This window comes from Rhinolophus hipposideros (genome assembly GCF_964194185.1).
Source record: "Rhinolophus hipposideros genome assembly, chromosome: 17".
NCBI lineage: Eukaryota > Metazoa > Chordata > Mammalia > Chiroptera > Rhinolophidae > Rhinolophus > Rhinolophus hipposideros.
This window is the reverse complement of record NC_138063.1, coordinates 58,505,587-58,524,926: the sequence shown is the minus strand read 5'-3', so window position 1 is coordinate 58,524,926 and position 19,340 is coordinate 58,505,587. Positions and strand designations below refer to the sequence as shown.

At 43.9% G+C, this 19,340-nt stretch overlaps 1 protein-coding gene across 3 annotated transcripts in view; it reads right to left on the bottom strand.

The window, feature by feature from the left end:
- EEFSEC (eukaryotic elongation factor, selenocysteine-tRNA specific) overlaps nt 1–19,340 on the bottom strand; it is a 329,667-nt gene that overhangs the window by 217,806 nt on the left and 92,521 nt on the right. For 2 of the 3 annotated variants that reach the window (XM_081079076.1, XM_081079075.1), the window contains exon 2: nt 4,366–4,573. The exons of the other annotated variant lie outside the window; for it this stretch is intronic. In XM_081079076.1, the coding sequence (XP_080935202.1) occupies nt 4,366–4,573 (208 nt within the window). The remainder of the gene's footprint in view (nt 1–4,365; nt 4,574–19,340) is intronic. 3 annotated transcript variants of the gene reach the window in all.

Here is a 19,340-nt window from a genome sequence, read left to right as displayed (position 1 = left end):
CCTCTTTCGTGAGTGTCTTTAATTATGCTCTCGTGGCTGCCTCCGTGTCCTGAATCACTGACTTTGGGGAAGAGCCAGAAGTCGCACAGCGCTAGATCTGGTGCATAGGTGAATGAGGACACATAGTAATGTTTTTACTTGACAGAAATTGCTGTACCAGAAACGATGTGTGACATGGAGTGTTGTCATGATGGAGGATGATTTAGGGCACACTTTAAAACACACCTTCTCTCAACCGTAGCTCATACCTGACTAACTGCACCAAACAAGTTGAAAATTGTCACACACTGTTACTAAGGTTCGATGCACCGCTTCCCGTATGGAAGATCCCTGCCTTTCCATTGGATGGCACCCAGCAGTAGCATTCACCATATTTTCTAATCACAATGGTAAAGGCTCCATGTCACACATCACTTCTGGTCTGGCAATTTCTGTCAAATAAAAACATGACGGTGTGTCCTCATCCACCTTACTCACCAGATCTGGCACGGTGCAACTTCTGGTTCTTCCCCAAAGTCAAAATGACCATTAAAGGTAAACATTTTCAATCGATTCAAGACATGGAGGCAGCCATGACAGCGCAACTAAAGACACTCACGAAAAAGGACTTCCAAAACTGCTTCAGAAAGTGGCAAGAACGATGGGATAAGTGTGTTCGAAGTCAGGGGAAGTATTTTAAGGGGGATTAATAGCAATATCTTTTACTGTAATAATTTTTTTTAATTTAAATAGTCACCGTATTTCTTTTATCACACTTTATAAAAATTAACTAACAATGGATCAAAGACCTAAACTTAAGAGCTAACCCTATTAAATTCTTAGGAAAAAACCCACTGAAGAAACTCTTCATGATATTGGATTTGGCAACAATTTCATGGATATGACACCAAAACCACAGGCAACAAATTAAAAAAATATGTAAACTGGATTTCATCAAAATTAAAAACTTTCGTTCATCAAAGGATACTATCAAGAAAGTGAAAATACAACCTACAGAATGGAAGTAAACACCTGCAAACCATATATCTGACAAGGGATTAATGTCCAGAATATATAAAGAACTCCTACAACTAAACAACAACATGATTAATATATGGGCAAAGGACTTAAATAGACATTTCTCCAAAGCAGATATAGAAATGGCCAATAAGAACATGAAAAGATCACAACATCATTAGTCATTAGGGAAATGCAAGTCAAAACCACAATGAGATACCACTTCATACCTATTAGGATAACTATTTTAAAAAGGAAAGTGTTGAGAAGACTGTGGAGAAGTTGGAACTCTTGTGCATAGCCACTGTGGGAAACAGTTTGGTGATTCCTCAAAAAATTAAACATAGAATTACCATGTGACCCAGAAATTCTACTCCTGGGTATATACCCAAAGGAACTGAAAACAAGGACACGAATAGATTTTTGTACACTGGTGTTCGAAGCAGCATTATTCACAATAGCTCATAGCAGCATTATTCACAATAATCAAAAGAAAACACCCCAAGTATCCATCAATAGATGAATGAATAAACAAAATATGGTATATACACACAACAGAATACTATTCAGCTATTAAAAGAAGTGAAATTCTGACACATGCAACAACACGGATGGACCTTGAAAGCAAGTGAAATAAGTCAGACACAGAAGGCCAAATATTGTATGATTCCATTTATATAAGGTACCTAGAATAGGCAAATTCATATAGACAGAAAGCAGAATAAAGGTTACCAGGGGTTAGGGGAGGGGGCAGAGAAGGCGAGTTACTACTTATGGGTACAGAGTTTATGTTGGGAATCATGAAAAAGTTTTAGATTAGACAGTGGTGATGGGTACACACCTTTGTGAAAGCATTTAATGCCACTGAATTGTACATTTACAAGGTTAAAATAATAAATATTATATTATGTATATTTTACTATAATTTAAAAAATAGAGGAAAAGTGGCGAAGGGGAGGAATGTAATACTATTCATAATGGAAAGTATACATAGTATACCAAAATGTCTGTAGCTGCTATTTTGAGAAAAGGAATCTTTGGATGGTCTCCTCTTTCTTTTAATCACTTTTTTATATTTTCCCAATTTTCTTTCAACTACTCTTAGGATAGGAAAAAAACAAGTTCTATGTTTTTTTACAGTTTTTAGGTTTTGATCGTACATAGTTCACCAGTCCAAATTTTTCCTTTCCATAGAAAGTTTCTTCACATTTGGACCAGTATTTACAAAGGATTTACTTAACAAGGGACCATAACAAAAGGAAAGAGTCACTTAAAATGATTTAAAGAAGTTCTCTGTTACACAAAGGTAAGAACTAATGTGCTCTTAAGAGGCAGTCCGCTTTGGTCTGGCCACAGGCCCATGGGGCCCACTAACTACAACCCATCAGGGCAGCAAGCCTTTCTTTTATATGAGTTTCTATCCCAGCCCTCTGGTTGCTGAATGAGGAGAGGAAAAGGTTCAAAGGCCCTTCAGATGGACAATTTCCTCTGGATGTGGTGATAAAATCCACAATCTGACCTTCAACCAATAAATTATTAGAATGATAATTTAAACGTGCAAGCAAGATTTTCCTTAAATTTAACTAATTGAAATTACATTAATTCACCCTTAAAAGCACCCAAAGCCATTCCCAGAAGGTCCTGTTTTTACAGCAAATATAGTGACACTATGCTGGGTTTTTATGCAGGAGACTGAAGGATGTGTCCTTCCCTTTCTGACAAAAAAATAAAATGGCAGGGAGATCAAATAACTCACTAAAAAGGAAGATATAATTTTTTATCTTCCTTTTTACAGTTTCATATCCACTTCCATTGAGAATAACAAAGTCTGAATTCTTATGCAACACTTATCTAAATGTGTCGATTTTATCAGATTGATGAATTTTGCTAACAAAAGGTAGCACTAGGAAATCTTTTATGACATATTTGGCCCATTCACAAGGCTGGAGCTTTAATTTAACCAAGTTGAGAATTCTGAGGGAGAGCTGCAGGTGTTGGATCTGGAAAAAAAAAAATCATAGATGGGAAGGCATATCAATCTTTATGACAGGGAAACAAAAACGCTCTCTTCTTGCTTGCCCTCCACATGCAGAAGGAGAGATGGAAGTAGCGGGATATTGTCTCGGGCTGCATAGCACAGAGGAAGCATCACTGTCTCCCAGTGACCACTATTTATTATTGACCAAAAGGCAGTGGCCCAGAAAGGAAAAGAGGAATTGGTAAAACAATGAGGTTTGCCAACTGCGTGCTCAACAAGGATATTTTCTCATTTTCTCGACCACATCAGAATTAGTCATTCCCTTGACCACGTGAGCAACCAGGTGGCTTCTGTCCCATAGACCCCATACTCTCCGACCCCGACCCGCCCAGTAAAACTACTACCTTTCTGCCCACATGGACCTCTCCTGTCAGAATGTGCTGACTGTAATCAGAGCCAACAGTCTGACAAGGCCTGTTGATTCTCCTGTTACAGATCTCCCCACATCACCATCCCTTCCTTCCACTACTTCAACTCAGAGCCACCCTTTTCTCCCTGGAAAAACCACCACCACCACTTCTCCCTGTCTGTATCCAGACCCTCCTGGCCACGCCATCCTGCCACCTGAGCCAGCCATATCTGAATGGGACGGAAACCACTTTCAGTCACTCCCTTGCACAAACTTCTTTAACAATTCCCTACTTTCCACAAGATGAAATTGTAAAATCCTTAGCATTGAAATACTGCAAAAGTCTTTTTGTGTTACAGCCTTTCACAGTCTCCCCTCAACAACGTCCATTGGCCCATCCATCTGTCTGTCCATCCAACTTTATAAGCCTCTGTGACAGAAACATCCTGTCATTCACCAGAACTCATATCCCCTTTTGATGACCCAGTTGCAGCTAAACAGACAGGGAGGGGACATATTCCCTGGCTAAATGAGCAGGTAGGACAGAGTCATCACCAACGGAATCTCAGTGGGAAGGGTAGGCCCCTTCCAGGTCCAGGACCTACATACTTGACCTGCCTATAAATGTGAACAGCAGGGCCTGTGCCTGCTTTGACCGCACAGACAAGGACACACCCTACAGTGGAGGGCCAGCAAGATGGTGGCAACCTGGATTTCTGAACACTGTGGAGAGCAGAACCACCCACCCACTGCTCATGTTAGAAAATTACCTGAAAAATCAATCCCTTGCTTGTTTATGTTTCTGTACTTTTTGGCCGCTTGCAAGAGCACCTTGGACTTCTTACCCATCATGGAAGCAAGCAAGGGCCAGGTGAGATCGTATTTACTAGGACCCGAGGCTAGCAACTACCTGTCCAATCAAGCCATGTGTGCCCCGAAGCCTGCTTGTGTACGTGAACCTTCCTCTCATTGACAAACCTACTTGGTGTTCTCTAGGGTCTTCTGCATTTTCTTGGTCATTTTATCAATTGCTGCCTGTCTCTTCCCTTCATCCAAGAGGTCTATCTTGTTCAGCACTACAACCAGCTTCTGGCAGGCGATGTGCCCGATCACAAGGCACTCCGCTGACTGCGTTTGCATCCCCTTGGTCACATCGATGACCAGCATCATCAGATCAATGATCTGGGCCCCTGGGGGAAGAGAAGATAAGGTTAGAAAGGGAAAGGGGGGAGACGAGCTCAGAAAGCTGCCCAATGCCTGAGGTCAAGTAAAACTGGTCAAATTAAAAGTATTAAAAGTGGAAGGTGGGCCAGCCCGGTGGCTCAGGTGGTTGGAGCGCCGAGCTCCTAATGCTGAGGTCCCCCGTTGGATTCCACATGGGCCAGTGAGCTACGCCCTCTACAGCTAAGATTGTGAACAACAGCTCTCCCTGGAGCTGGGCTGCCGTGAGCAGCCAGAGGTTGGCGTGAGCTGCCGTGGGCTACTGTGTTCCGCCATGAGTAGCCAGTGGCCAGCGTGAGTGGCCAGTAGCCAGTGAAAGTGGCCAGCAGCCAGCGTGAGTAGCCAGCAGCCAGTGTAAGTGGCTGGCAGCCAGTGTGAGCTGCTGTGCGCTGCTGTGGGCTGCTGTGTCCTGCAATGGACTACCGTATGCTGCGATGAGTGGCAGGTGGCCAGCATGAGTGGCCGGCAGCCAGCGGGAGTGGCCGGCAGCCAGCATGAGTGGCCGGCAGCCATCGTGAGCAGCTGACTGACAACTAGCAAATGACTACCTCAGCCGAGGGGAACGCAAGGCTCATAACACCAGCATGGACCAGGAAGCTGTGTCCTACACAACTCGACTGAGAAACAACAGCTTGAAATGGAGTGGCGGGGAGTGGGAGAGAGGGGAAAGAGAGGTGGAAGAAAGCGGGGGGTGGGGGGGGGACGTGGATGGAATGGGAAATGAATGATTACCACACATTTCCTAGCACCAGGCTGCAGACATGTGATTTGACCTACATGATTTCATTGAATCCTCATAACGACCATGAGGGGCAGGCATGTTAGCCATTTAGAGATGAGGAAACTGAGATCTACAAGAGAGCTCACCTAGGCAACATAGCTACCCGGTAGCAGGGCTGGGTGACTACAAAACCTATGCCTTTCAATTGCACCAATCCTATCATTTCATTCCATCCTATTTGGAAAAAACAAGCAGAAAAAAGATCAGTGTTAGATGTGGGAACTGCCTAGAGGTTTGCCAAGACAGAAAAGGACTGAAACAGTAAAGGAAGAGTTGGGGTGAAGAGGGGGCACCTCCTCTATGGCTCCTGGGTCTTCTCCTCACAGTACCTGTGATTTCATTATGATTGTGCTCATGCTTGGCTGGATTGTATCTGCTCACTTCTGTCCTTTCTGGGGGGCTTCCTGTTCTTTCTCGGGGACGAGGAGCATGCAAGTTTCAGCTATATCAACAGAGCATCATACATGTGGGCATGTATGAGGTTTGACAATTTAGCTTGCGAACTTGCCACCATACACTTACACTGGCAGCACTGTACAAACAGCGTGGTAAGGTTTCATAATCGTGGTACATCAGCGTCTCACAGCTGTGTTTGTGTCGATGAGTGGTGGTGTCAGCATTGCTGAGTGGCATTCACTATTGTTGTTGTGTGTTTCTGTGTGCCATCACGAAATGTCTGAGCTTGAATGACAGCAACGAACAAGCATTAAATTTCTTGTTAAACGTAGCAAGAGTGAAGTGAAATCAGGGACATGTTAGTCCAAGTGTATGGGGATCCTGCCATAAAGAAAACAACAGTGTACAAATGGATTAAACATTTTCTGAGGGGAGAGAATGAGTCACTGATGAAGAGAGGTCAGGGTGGCCAGCAACAAGCAGAACTGAAGAAAACATCGCAAAAATTTATCAAATCGTGCATCAAAATAGTTGGCTGACTGAGAAGCAAAGCAGACCAAGTTATCATCAACAGAGAAACAGGTAGGAAAATCTTAACCGAAAATTTTGGGTTGTTCACGTCATCAAAATGGTGGCGTGAGGTGAGCAGTTGGAAATATCCCCTGGAATTTACAACAAATTGAGAAACTATAACTCCACAAAGAACTCCCTGTACAGAAGACGGGCAAGACAAAGAGTCTCTCTACTGAATTCACCTAAAGGTGGGCAAATTGAGCGAGTGGGGGAGGTGGGAAGGGAGAAGTGTGGAGATGGAGCCGCGCGGGCGCAGGACGCAGACCAAGCTCAGTGCTCCCAGCCTGCTGCACCCTGGAACTACCACAGCTGCGGGAGAGGGAAGAACTCGGACTGCTAGGGCTCTGCTTACGGCCCACAGGGCTGAGGGGGCAGCATATAACATGGCCGAACCCAACGCTCACGGCAGAAACCTTGGAGCAAAGACTGAGGGAAGAAGGCTGAAAACGGTGGTTTAAGCCCTCACTGCCAAGCAGAGAACGGAAGCCTTGGGCACTGAGACTAGCCGCACTCTCCCTACCTTCCCACAGCTCGCGCAGCACCCACCTGCCCGGTGCTAGAAGCAAAACAGTAGCAGTGTCAGATCAAAAGAACAGAATATTTGCTGCTCTGAGAACTGTGGACCGCAGACACAGATTCGCAGCCCAACTAGTTCTGGCAAAGGGGAGAGAGCTGTGGAAGCAGGACTGGCTGTGGTGGTGATTCCAGCCATTGCTCTGGGCCAATTCTCACAACTCATCCCACCCTTGTCCCCACCTATCTGGATGGATCCCTGCAGGAGTAAACAGAACTGCAGAAACACAGGGGCTCTGAACCTAATCTGGTGCAGGAAGAGCTTTGGAACTTCAACAGCTCTTCGCATCCCCACACTGACGCGGTACCTTATGACTCAGGTGAACTATTAATAGAGGAGAAGCAGGCCTTCCAGGGAATCCCACCATTGTGTGAGAAGCTGGAATAGTGCAGAGAAAATATAACACTACAATATGAGAGAGAAAAAAAGCTGCAGTTGGAGACAAAATACAACATTCTACTAACACGTACTGGAAAACAAAAAAAAGACGTCTTCCTATCAACCTCTTGCAGAAGCCACTCCTGTAGGTGTCTAGGAAGAGAAATAATAAATCAGTAATTGCCATGAATAACCAAAGCAACAAGACAGCTCAGAAAGAAAGTGAAAAGTCTCCAGAAAAGGAACTTAAGATATGGAAATATGTGACTTAAATGACAGAGAATTCAAGACTGCAGTTCTGAAAAAACTCAACGAGATGCAAGAAAACACAGAGAGGCAGTTTAATAAAATCAGAAACACAATCAAAGAATAACACGAACATTTTACCAAAAAGATTGAAATTTTACAAAAAGAACCAAATAGAATTTCTGAAGATTAAGAACTCAGTAGAAGAAATTAAGAATGAAATAACCAGCTTAGGTAGTGGAGTTGACCAGATGGAGGAAAGAATCAGTGACATCGAAGATAGAAACCTGGAAATGACACAGATGGAAGAAGAAAGAGACTTGAGACTTAAAAGAAATGAAAGAACTTTCTGACTCCATCAGAAAGAGCAATATAAGAATAATGGGCATACCAGAAGAAGAAGAAAGGGAGAAGGGAACAGAGAGTATATTCAAACAAATAGTCGATGAGAACTTCCCAAACGTGTGGACAGAACTGGATCCTCGAATCCAAGAGGCAAATAGAACACCTAATTACCTCAATCCCAACAGGCCTTCTCCAAGGCACATTGTATTCAAGCTGTCTAAAATCAATGACAAAGAAAGAATCCTCAGGCAGCCAGGGAAAGAAGATGGTAACCTACAAAGGAAAGCCCCTTAGATTATCATCAGATTTCTCAGCAGAAACTCTACAAGCCAGCAGGGAGTGGAACCAAATATTCAAACTATTGAAAAAGAGAAATTATGAGCCAAGAATAATATATCCAGCAAAGATATCCTTTAGATATGACGGAGGAATAAAGACCTTTCCAGACATACAGAAGCTAAGAAAATTTTCTAACACACGACCTGCACTACAAGAAACACTAATGGAGGCTATTCGACCACCATAAACAGGGACAATTTGTGGAAACCAAAACATAAAAAGGCGGAGAGTAAAGGCCTGAACCGGAATATGGGAATGGAGAAAGTAAGCTTGCTGAATAAAATGGAATAGACTAAATATCAAACTTTCTTTTACATAAACTTAAGGGTAACCACTCAAAAAAAAAAAATCGAGACTGAAATATATACCGTAATAAAAGAAGAAACAAAGAGAAACATCATAGAATACCACCACAGAAATAATAGAGAACAAAAAAAAGGCAAAGAAACAATGGAGACACAGTCTTACCAGAAAACTAAAGATAAAATGATAGGAAATCCTCAAATATCAATAATCACCCTAAATGTAAATGGACTGACCTCACCAATAAAGAGACACAGAGTAGCAGATTGGATCAAAAAACTAAACCCAACCACATGCTGTCTACAAGAGACACATCTCAGCTACAAGGACACGAATAGACTCAAAGTAAAAGGGTGGACACTGACACTCCAAGCAAATGGTATCCAGAGAAAATCAGGTGTAGCCATACTGATATAAGATGAAACAGACTTCAGGGTGAAAATGATAACAAGAGACAAAGATGGGCATTTCACAATGGTAAAGGGGAATATACAACAAGAAGACATAACAGTCATCAATATTCATGCCCCCAAACAGGGAGCACCGAAATATAACAAGCAACTACTAACAGAACAAAAGGGAGAAATTGACCAAAACACAATTATACTAGGGGACTTAAACACATCATTGACAGTTATGGATAGATCATCCAAACAGAAAATAAATAACGAAATAGCAGCCCTAAATGACACATTAGATGAAATGACCATAATTGATATTTATAGAGCACTTCATCCTAGAACATCAGACTATACATTTTTTTCTACTGTTCATGAAAAATTCTCAAGGATAGACATGCATTGTTGGTGGGAATGCAGACTGGTGCAGCCGCTATGGAAGGCAATGTGGAGGTTCCTCAAAAAATTACGAATAGAATTACCATATGACCCAGCAATCCCTCTCCTGGGTATCTACCCAAAAATGTGAAAACATTTATCCATAAAGACACGTGTGCTCCAATGTTCACTGCAGCTTTATTTACAGTGGCCAAGACATGGAAACGACCAAAATGTCCTTGATAGATGAATGGATAAAGAAGTCGTGGTACATATACACAATGGAATACTATTCGGCGATAAGAAAAGATGAAATAGGACCATTTGTGACAACATAGATGGATCTTGAGAATATAATGCTAAGCGAAATAAGTCAGACAGAAAAAGCAGAGAACCATATGATTTCACTCATATGTGGTTTATAAAACAAAAACTACAAAAGAACAAGACAATCAAATGAGAAGCAAAAACTCATAGACACAGACAATAATTTAGTGGTTACCCGAGGGTAAGGGGGGAGAGGGTGGTAGATGAGGGTAAAGTAAAGGGGATCAAATATATGGTGATGGAAGGAGAACTGACTCTGGGTGGTGAACACACAATGGGATTTATAGATGAGGTAATACAGAATTGTACTCCTGAAATTATGTAATTTCATTAACAATTGTCACCCCAATTAAAAAAAAAAAAAAGATGTTCCTAAACTTTTGTGATATCAGAGGGATTATTCATTATAAATTTGTACTAACTGGACAGTTAACCAAGTTTACTATTTGGAAGTGCTGAATAGGCTGCATGAAAAATTAGATGAAAACAACCTGAACTTTCTGCCAACAATTCATGGCTCTTGCATCACGACAATGCACCAGCTCACACGGCACTGTCTGTGAGAGAGTTTTTAGCCATTAAACAGATAACTGTATTGGAACACCCTCCCTACTCACCTGATCTGGCCCCCAGTGACTTCTTTCTTTACTGGAAAATAAAGGAAATATTGAAAGGAAGACATTCTGATGACATCCAGGACAGCAAGGGTAATACGACGACAGCTCTGATGGCCATTCCAGAAAAAAAAGAGTTCCAAAATTACTTTGAAGGGTGGATTAGACACTGGCGTCGGTGCACAGCTTCCCAAGGGGAGTACTTCGAAGGTGACTGTAGTGATATTCAGCAATGAGGGATGTAGCACTTTTTCTAGGATGAGTTCATGAATTTAATTGTCACACATCATATGTATGTGTGTGTACATGTGCATTTATGTGTGTGCATTTATGCATGTTTGTGTATACATGCACGCCGAATTGTGAGCATGGCCTAAATACACAGCCACACCTGAGCTGAACAACAGCACGTGGACAAATTACAGAGAAGTCAATGAGGGAAACCATCGTTAGGTCATGTTAGGAAAACAAATGTTAGCCAGTGAAATGACTGTATCCTTTTTAATGGGATTTGGAATAGTTTTAAAAAAAAAACGTATTATTTTGTGGATGCAAGAATATGCAAACATTTCCTCTTAGCCCCATGAGAAGTTTTCACGACCAAATCATTTTCCTGGTGTGACGGGGGAAGACTTTGTGGGTGACTCTCATGACCCAACCCTGCTGCTGGAGGGGAGAGAAGGTGAGGAGGAGGAGGAGTGATCTCATTTTCTCACAACGTACGATGTGTACTATTCAGCCACTTAATCTTTACAATCTAGTGTTTCAGATTAAGAAGGTGAGACTCACAGTCACAGGGCCACTTGCTCTGTATCATACCGCCAACTGGCACCAAGGGCCACCAGAAACCAGGGTTCCTGACTCCATTACTGAATTCTTCTTCCCTGGTCACCATGACCTAAACAGCTCCCCTCGCAGCTCCCCTGGCCTCCACTAGGAGAAACAGTATGTGTCTCTGACTGTAAGTAGGCCTTGGAATGTCCCAACTCTCCTCTCTCCACTGCACGCTGCCCTCACCAGGCCCCTCTCCTACCGTACCCTATCAGCCAGGGCCACAAGTGAGGCTGTGGTCCAAGGAGCCCAGAGGGTAGGGCAGGTACTCACAGCAGCCCCACTGGCACCTCTCTTGTCAAGTCAACAGGAAGTAGGGCACAGGTCTCCACTACAGCCAAACAGAAGGGGGACACTGGTTCTATCAGGTACCATGAACAGGACAAATTATGTAAAAACAGACTCACCTTTTTACATAAGTGAGGCCTACACAACCTCATCATCTGACAGATTCTCTCTCATTTCTACCAAATCACCAACATACCCCTGGAATCCGTCTCTGTTCCAGCTCCAGTTCCCGTGGCCCGTGTCAGGTCCATGTAAGCTATTCCCCAAAGGGTCCCTTCACCTTGACTTGTCCCTCTGACATCCATCCTCCAAACAGCCTCCTAAAAGGAACTTTCTAAAACACATAATTGATTCATACACTGTTGGGAGGGTGGGGAAGGTTGAAATCTGTACAGCCTCTATGAAGGTCAGTTTGGAAATAGCTATCAACATACAAAGTCTTTGACGCAGCCAAGCCCATGTACATGTGAAATGTCCCGATAGCATGTTTGTTGGAGCTAACGTTGAAAACCATGGAAATGTCCATCAGTAGAGGACAGGGTAAAAATAAATAATGCTATTTTTGTGTCACAGAATACCATATAGCCATTAAAAAGAAGGAAAAAGCTCTTTCCATACTACTAGGGAATGATTTCCAGGGTGAAGTGAGGAAAGGGGTAGAACAATGTAATTTGTGTTAAAAGGGCAGGGGAAGGGGTGTGTGTGTGTGTGTGTGTGTGTGTGTGTGTGTTGTATATGAGTGCTTCTATATGCATAAAATATCTGAAAAAGAAAGAATTTTTGGTTGTCTGTTGGGAGAGGAGGAAGGTAAAAGACAGACAGGAAACTCTTGACTGTATATTCTTCTGTACCTTTTCATTTTAAACAGGGCTGTGTACTATCCATTCAGAAATAAATAAAAATTATAATGCTAAGTATGTAAATATATAGTCAAATAAAATACTGACCTGACTGTGTTATTCTCCTACTACAGTGTTTCCCCAAAAATCAGATCTAGCCGAACAATCAGCTCTAATGCCTCCTTTGGAGCAAAATGTATTGAATATAATATAAGACCGGGTCTTATAACATAGTGCATCGTATCGTACCGTATGGTAAACATAAGCTCGGGGAAACACTGTGCTCTGACTGACACCAACCTCTGTGGTGCAGCTTCGGGTGCTTTTTACCCCCCAGCTCTGGTATGTTCTACGTGTGCCAAGCGCCGTGCTGCACTTCTCTGCGCTCCTTGCACACACACACACGGGCACGCACACTTGAGCCTAACACACCCAGGCCTCTCCACAGGTTCTCCAGTCACAAGCAAATCTGTCACCTGTCAGAGGGCTTTGTGGCCAGGTTTCAAGGAAGCAGGATGGGACAAAGCCTGCAGGTGAGCGGCAAGGAGGAATGCCTAGGTTCTTAGCCTGTGTGCCGGTCTCTGCAAAGATTTCATCACAGAATGGCCCCGGTGCCTGGCCCAGTGGCCCCTAACTCTGGTGACAAAGCTGCATTCACAAAGAGAAGGCTACTCTACTCCATGGGTGACTTAAGAACCTTGATTCAAGAGTAATTTCACCTATCTGGGCTCCCTCTAGAACCTAAATGCCATCCCTTACCTCCCCCAAACTATTATGGACCCACTTTACCGATAAGGAAATTGGGCTTAGAGAAGTTAGGTGACTATCCTTGGTTCTACAGCAAATGGAGGGTAGAGAAGACATCTGAACTCCAGTGCCTTTTCTTACCCACATGCCACACACAACCTGTCCTTGCCATTGGGGACCAGCCCCTCTCTGCCCTCTTCGCCCACAATCCTCACCCAGCCTCCACTTTACACTGGGAATAAAGGCACATCCATACTAATTGTCAGCCTTTCCCTGCCTTGGTTTTGCTCCTGCTCCTCTCCACCCAGACCTCCCTTGCCCTGGCCCTTCCTCTCCACCCTACCCCACACTGAGAGCTCACAAACCAAGGCCTAGGGTTTTAATTTGTATTCACAGCAACCAGCCCAAGACCCGCTTGGGCACAGCTTAATCTATCTTTGTTGGACTGACTAAGCAAACGGTAGCTTCCCCCACATCCTCCACTTTCTTTATCAGGAATCTATTCCTTTTCTCTGAGATTCAATTCCTATCAGTCTATAAAACCATCCAGGAGAGCTTTGTCTTGGCCCAGTGGCTGAAGGGGAAAGATGATGTATTCCAGGTATTTAGCTCATCTCTCTTCTGAGGCCTGTTGGGATCCTGGGTGTGGGAAACGATACTGAACTCCCAAACCCAGAAGGGTAAGCGCAGACGGGACCCACACCCTGCAAGGCCTGTAGGGCTTCCCCGTGCAGCCTCACTCGGGCATCTACAAGCCGCCTTTGTTGCAGGGAGCACATAGCTCTGCTCCAAAAGGCCAGGCTCTTGAGCAGACTGCTATCGTGCAGCCAATATTAGGGACTTCTAAGGAGACCAGGGGTCACTGTGACTTGACTGGCCCCACTGAGAACCAGGGCACCACTGGAAACCGAGGTCAGCATCAGGCAAACTGCCTGCTGCCCGGCAGCAGCTCTCAGTTACTCCCATTTCTTCATCAAACTTTTGATCAGACGACAGGAAGTGACATAACTGGCCTGTCTTGTCTTTTTCAAAATCCCTAGTATTTCCACAGAATGAATCAAACAGTGTCCTTCCCAGTTCCCACGAACCCAGGGTAGGAAATCGTTCTGAGACCAGAGGGACAGAGTGAGCGAGTGGGTGGGAAACACAGTCAAGAACTTGCAGTGTACAAACGACCCTCTATACTTCTTAGTCTATCAGAGCTTTTCATCTGGTTGTACTGATATAGAATCCTTTAAAGGTTTGCAGAATAATTAAAACAGGGTTAAAGTTTCTCAGTACTTTTAAAAATTACAATTTCCAATTCTATAGAGAATATATCTTAATCATTTCAAAAATAAAAACTTACAAAGGTCAGTATTTAACAAAGCATAATTTATCTGTGAGATGTAATTTTCCTTCTGAGACTGAAGAAAAAAAGTGTGTTCAGAAAGAAAGTTTCAGCTGGAGAAACAGAACATAAAACTTTAAACATTTTAGAAACCACAAAATCAGACAGTTAATCAAAATTTGATTTTCTTAATCAAAAACTATGCGCATTCTCAGAAGGAGAAATCATATTAAAATTAAAATAAAGAAAAGTATATTTTTAACCGGTGACTTATTAAATATTCAATAAATGATACAAATACACTGTTATCAACAACATAAAACTGCAGTGGCAATTTATATTCCACTATCATTACGACCACTTGCTAAACACATCAAATCTCCATGTGCCTCGGCTTCCTCGTCTGTATAAGGAGGACAGTGACCGCCTGCGTCAATGGATTGCTGTGGGGCTAAATGATTTAACATGTGGATAGGGTTTAGAACAGCACCTCCGACACAGGAATCCTCGACAACGTTGGCTGCTGTGATTGTTTGTCCTTCCATGACTCCTGCTGCGGTGGCATGCACTGTGCTGCTCTGTGCTTCTTCACCTCATTTTAACTGCATCTCAACTCTATGACATGGGTACCGCAGACAAGAAAACAGAGGCTCCGAGACGTGAAGTAACCAAACTGAGGTCAAGGAGCAAGGACTCAGTGGGAGTGATGTGAACCTGGGCCACCAACGTCTTTCTATCACAGCACCCTGCGTCCCTGAGCAGCGATGTTGTGCCCAGAGTGGAACATTCACTCTGTATGTGGGCAGGGGCGTGTGTGCCCGCACCTGTGCGTGCTGCAGGACAGCAGAACAGGTATCGGGGTCACCATCGGAGTGCAGCTCCTCAGAGCCCAGTGGAAGGAGTGACTACAGCTCTGCAATCCCAGGTACGGTCATGAGTGCTGCCATCTATATTCACTTATTCAGTGGATTGCTTGTCTCCCCATTTTATGGGCAAGAAGACCAAGGCTCAGGCAGGTTAAATAACTTGCCCCCAAACCGACCAGCTAGGGTGACAACCCAGCACTGGTCAGACTCCAATAGGCTCAGCTATCCTGACTATGACCGTCTGCCATGAGGTGTCAAGATTTCCATCACACTGGGACCATTCTGTCCCCTTAAGGAGAATCCAATCAGGTGTGTATTGGTTTTGGGCATTTTAGTTTTCCTCCCTCTGATACTTTTCCCAAAGTAGGGTGACCCTGGAGTTTCCCTCTCAGATACCTACTGGTTCAGGAGACGGTCTGTGAACCAGGCATGTCCATCCCGCCCTCCTCAGCACAGAATCAAAGTATCTGAAAACAGAAGGGGCTTAGCAAACAGGGTCATTTTGTAGACGGGAGCTAAGGGCCAAGTAGGAAGAGGTGAGATCAGGGCTTGGGGGCTCCCAGCCAGGCGTCCAAATCACAGCCCTACCAGGGGCTGAATTTCCTCATCTGTAAATCAGAGTATAAACAAAGGTGAGCACTGCAAAATGTTTGGGAGGGAATCACAAACCGCCGGGCCCTCAGTAAATAGGAGCTGCACTGATGGCTGTTGGTGCTCAGCCAAGCTCTCAGCTCTGGCTCAGCCTCAGTGTTCAGGGCCCAGCTACTCCAACTAGTCCAGGCAGCCCCAGAAAAACACACGTGGACAAAGAATTGAGGCAACTGACAGAGTGGGGGGTGGGGGAGGAGGAAGAACCAGGGAGTGGTCAGGCCCTGGCCCACCTGGCAAGGCAATGTGTCTGCCTTGCACACACTGCCCGCTAGCCGTTCTCCTCACCCCCGCCTCCCACAGCTGACATCAAACATTCACTCTGCCCCATGCTGCTACACAACTGCCAGGGTCACTTCATCCCCTGTAGGATGTGCTATGAGTTCAACAGGCTGGATGCCCTAGTCAGGCCCAGACCCTCTAGTGGAAAACCATGGTGCCACAGTAGGCCCCAGTCACTGGAAGAGGCTCTGGAAGAGGCTCGACGCTCATTCTTACCAAACAGTCATTTTCATAAACAGCTTCAGAGGGAAGACAGTTTCCTAATACTATTTACCCTTTCTGAGCTCCAGCTCCTCATCTGTAAAACAGGGACAATAACTCCATTTAGATTTCTATTGACCTTGCTGGAATCTCAGATACAAAGATAGGAGACAGCCCAGAGGGATGGTAAATTTTATTCTGGGGCATGTGAGCAAAGGACCCCATGGAGAGGAGAATGGCAGCAGCTCAGGAAGCCTCCCTCCAGTGCCCTAGCAGGCACATGGGGAAGCAGGATAGGACAGGCTCCACTCCTGCCAGCTGTGCAGCTCAGACAAGTGGATCTGTTCATCTTTTGGAGCCTGGATTCCTCCTCTATGGAATGCTGAAGCCAGAGACAACACCTTAAGGAACAAGGAAAGTGCTAGCACCGCACTTGGCACATACTAAGAGCACTATCAGAATCAGTTATTTGTATCACAATGCCCAGCATAGTAAGAGACCCCAAAGTTGCTGTCTCCTTCCCTATAATTCATTTATACACAAAGGCCCCATACCCTTTACAGGAGGAAGAGGAGAAAGAATATTAGCAGCAATAGGGCAAAAACCAACAATCCCCCCCCCCAAATCCAGTGGTAGCCATGAGCTTCTCACAGGTGTCTTTGGTGAGTGCCAGCCAATAGCCTGGAGCACTGTGTCCACCAATGGGCAAGAAATCCTTATTGTTTTAATCTGGCCTGCAAAGGTGGGCTCCTCCGCAAACATCCTGCCGTATTCCACCAGACCAGCCAGGAGATACCTGAACAGGAGAACCTGGGCAGGCAAGACTGTACATCTTCCCTAAGTCGTCAAGGTCCCAGGACACATTAACAACGAAACCCCAGCTTCCTATTCTCTAGGTAAATGAAATGCCACACTACCAAATGGACCAAGAGAACATATTCCAGGCATTCCAAATGTTGCAGTAATAATCAGGAGTGGAGATGACCTAGCAACCAGTGGAACCAGAATGCTGCTTCACCAAAAATAAACCCAAAACGAGCAACAGCCACCAGGGATTGAGAGCTGGCCTGATGCCAAGCCCTGGGCTTGGGACTTCACATCATTGGTTGCAAACTGACACTTAAAGATGCGCAGGCTTGGAAAAGGGTGTTGTTTAGCCAGCACAGTGCCGCTGAGAATATGAACTGACTGCCAACACTTACAATTCAGGAGGGCACATAAAAATCTGACTGAGCAGATGTGCCAGTACTGGGCCTGCACCTGACACGGCTGAGGAGCAGCTGCCTTGAGAACAGCGATATATTCCCAATTTTACCCTGGTCCCCACGACTCCCTATTGCCTGATACCCCGGCATTTATCCTACCAGCCTGGCTCTTGATTGCATATGAGCTTCTGACTTCTATTTGGTGTGTGTTAACTCTAACCATCACCACAACTCCCTGTGGAGGAGACTCTTCCATTTTAATGAAGAGAAATCTGAGGCCTTGGTCATACAATAGTAAACAGCAGAGGCAGGGCTAGAACCCAGGGCTATCTGACTTCAAAATTTCTGCTTTTTCTATTGCCAGCTGCCTCCTGAGTTTCGTGGGAACTCTAGCGCATCGTCAATGGGAAGGAGGAGGAGACCAGACAAGGTGCAAAAGCAAACTGCCAGTGTCCTCTAGGACACATCCAAAACTAGAGGAACTGTCCTTCAGGAAGGAGCAAAAGGGGCATTTATCACTACCTAAGGAAACCCACGAGGAAAATTGGAAAGCCACATGCAAAAGAATGAAACTACACTACTATTTGACACCATACACAAAAATTAACTCAAAATGGATCAAAGACCTACATATAAGACCTGAAACACTTAAATACATAGAAGAAAACAAAATGTACTAAACTTATGCACTTTGGTTTCAGAGGGGATTTTATGAACTTGATCCCAAAGGCAAGGGAAGCAAAAGCAAAAATAAACGGCACCGTATCAAACTAAAAACTTCTGTACAGCAAAATAAACCATCAACAAAGCAAACAGGCAACCAAGTGAATGGGAGAAACTATTTGTAAACAATAACTCCAATAAGGGGTTAATATCCAAAAAATAAAAAATTTATACAACTCAACAGCAATAACAAAAAACAAACAATCCAATTTAAAAAATGGGCAGAGGATCTGGACACTTCTCCCAAGAAAACATCTAAACAGCCAACAGATATATGAAAAGATGCTCAACTTCACTAACAATTAGGGAAATGCAAATCAAAACCACAAAGAGATACCACCTCGTATCTGTCAGAATGGCCATCAGCAATAAGACAAGAAATAAGTGTAGAGAGGATATGGAGGTAAAGGAACCCCCCTACACTGCTGGAGAGAATGTAAACTGGTATAACCACTATGCAAAACAGTGTGGAGGTTCCTCAAACAATTAAGAATAGAATTACCATATGACCAAACAATCCCCCTTCTGGGTATCTACCCCCAAAAATTGAAAACATTTATTCATAAAGATATATGTACCCCTATGTTCATTGCAGCAGTTTTCACAGTAGCCAAGATATGAAAACAACCCAAATGTCCTTCGATAGATGACTAGATAAAGAAGATGTGGTATATATGTATATATATATATACATATATACACACACACACACACACACACAAAAAGGAATATTACTCAGCCATAAGAAAAGATAAAATACTGCTATTTGCTGAGAAAGACAAATACCATATGATCTCCCTTATATGTGGAACCTGAAGAACAGAATAGATAAGCAAACAAAACAGAAATAGACTCACAGATACAGAGAAAACAACTGATGGTTGCTAGATGGGACAGAGTTTGGGGGATGGGTGAGAAGGAAAAAGGATTAGGAAGTACATATTGGTAGTCCCGAAATACTCACGGGGATGTGAAATACAGTACCGGGGATATAACCATAATATTGTAAAGACTATGTAGGGTGTCAGATGAGTACTGGACTTATTGGGGGATCACCTCACAGATTATATAAATGCCTAACCACTGCTCTGTGCAGTTGAAAATAATATAAAATGATATTGAAT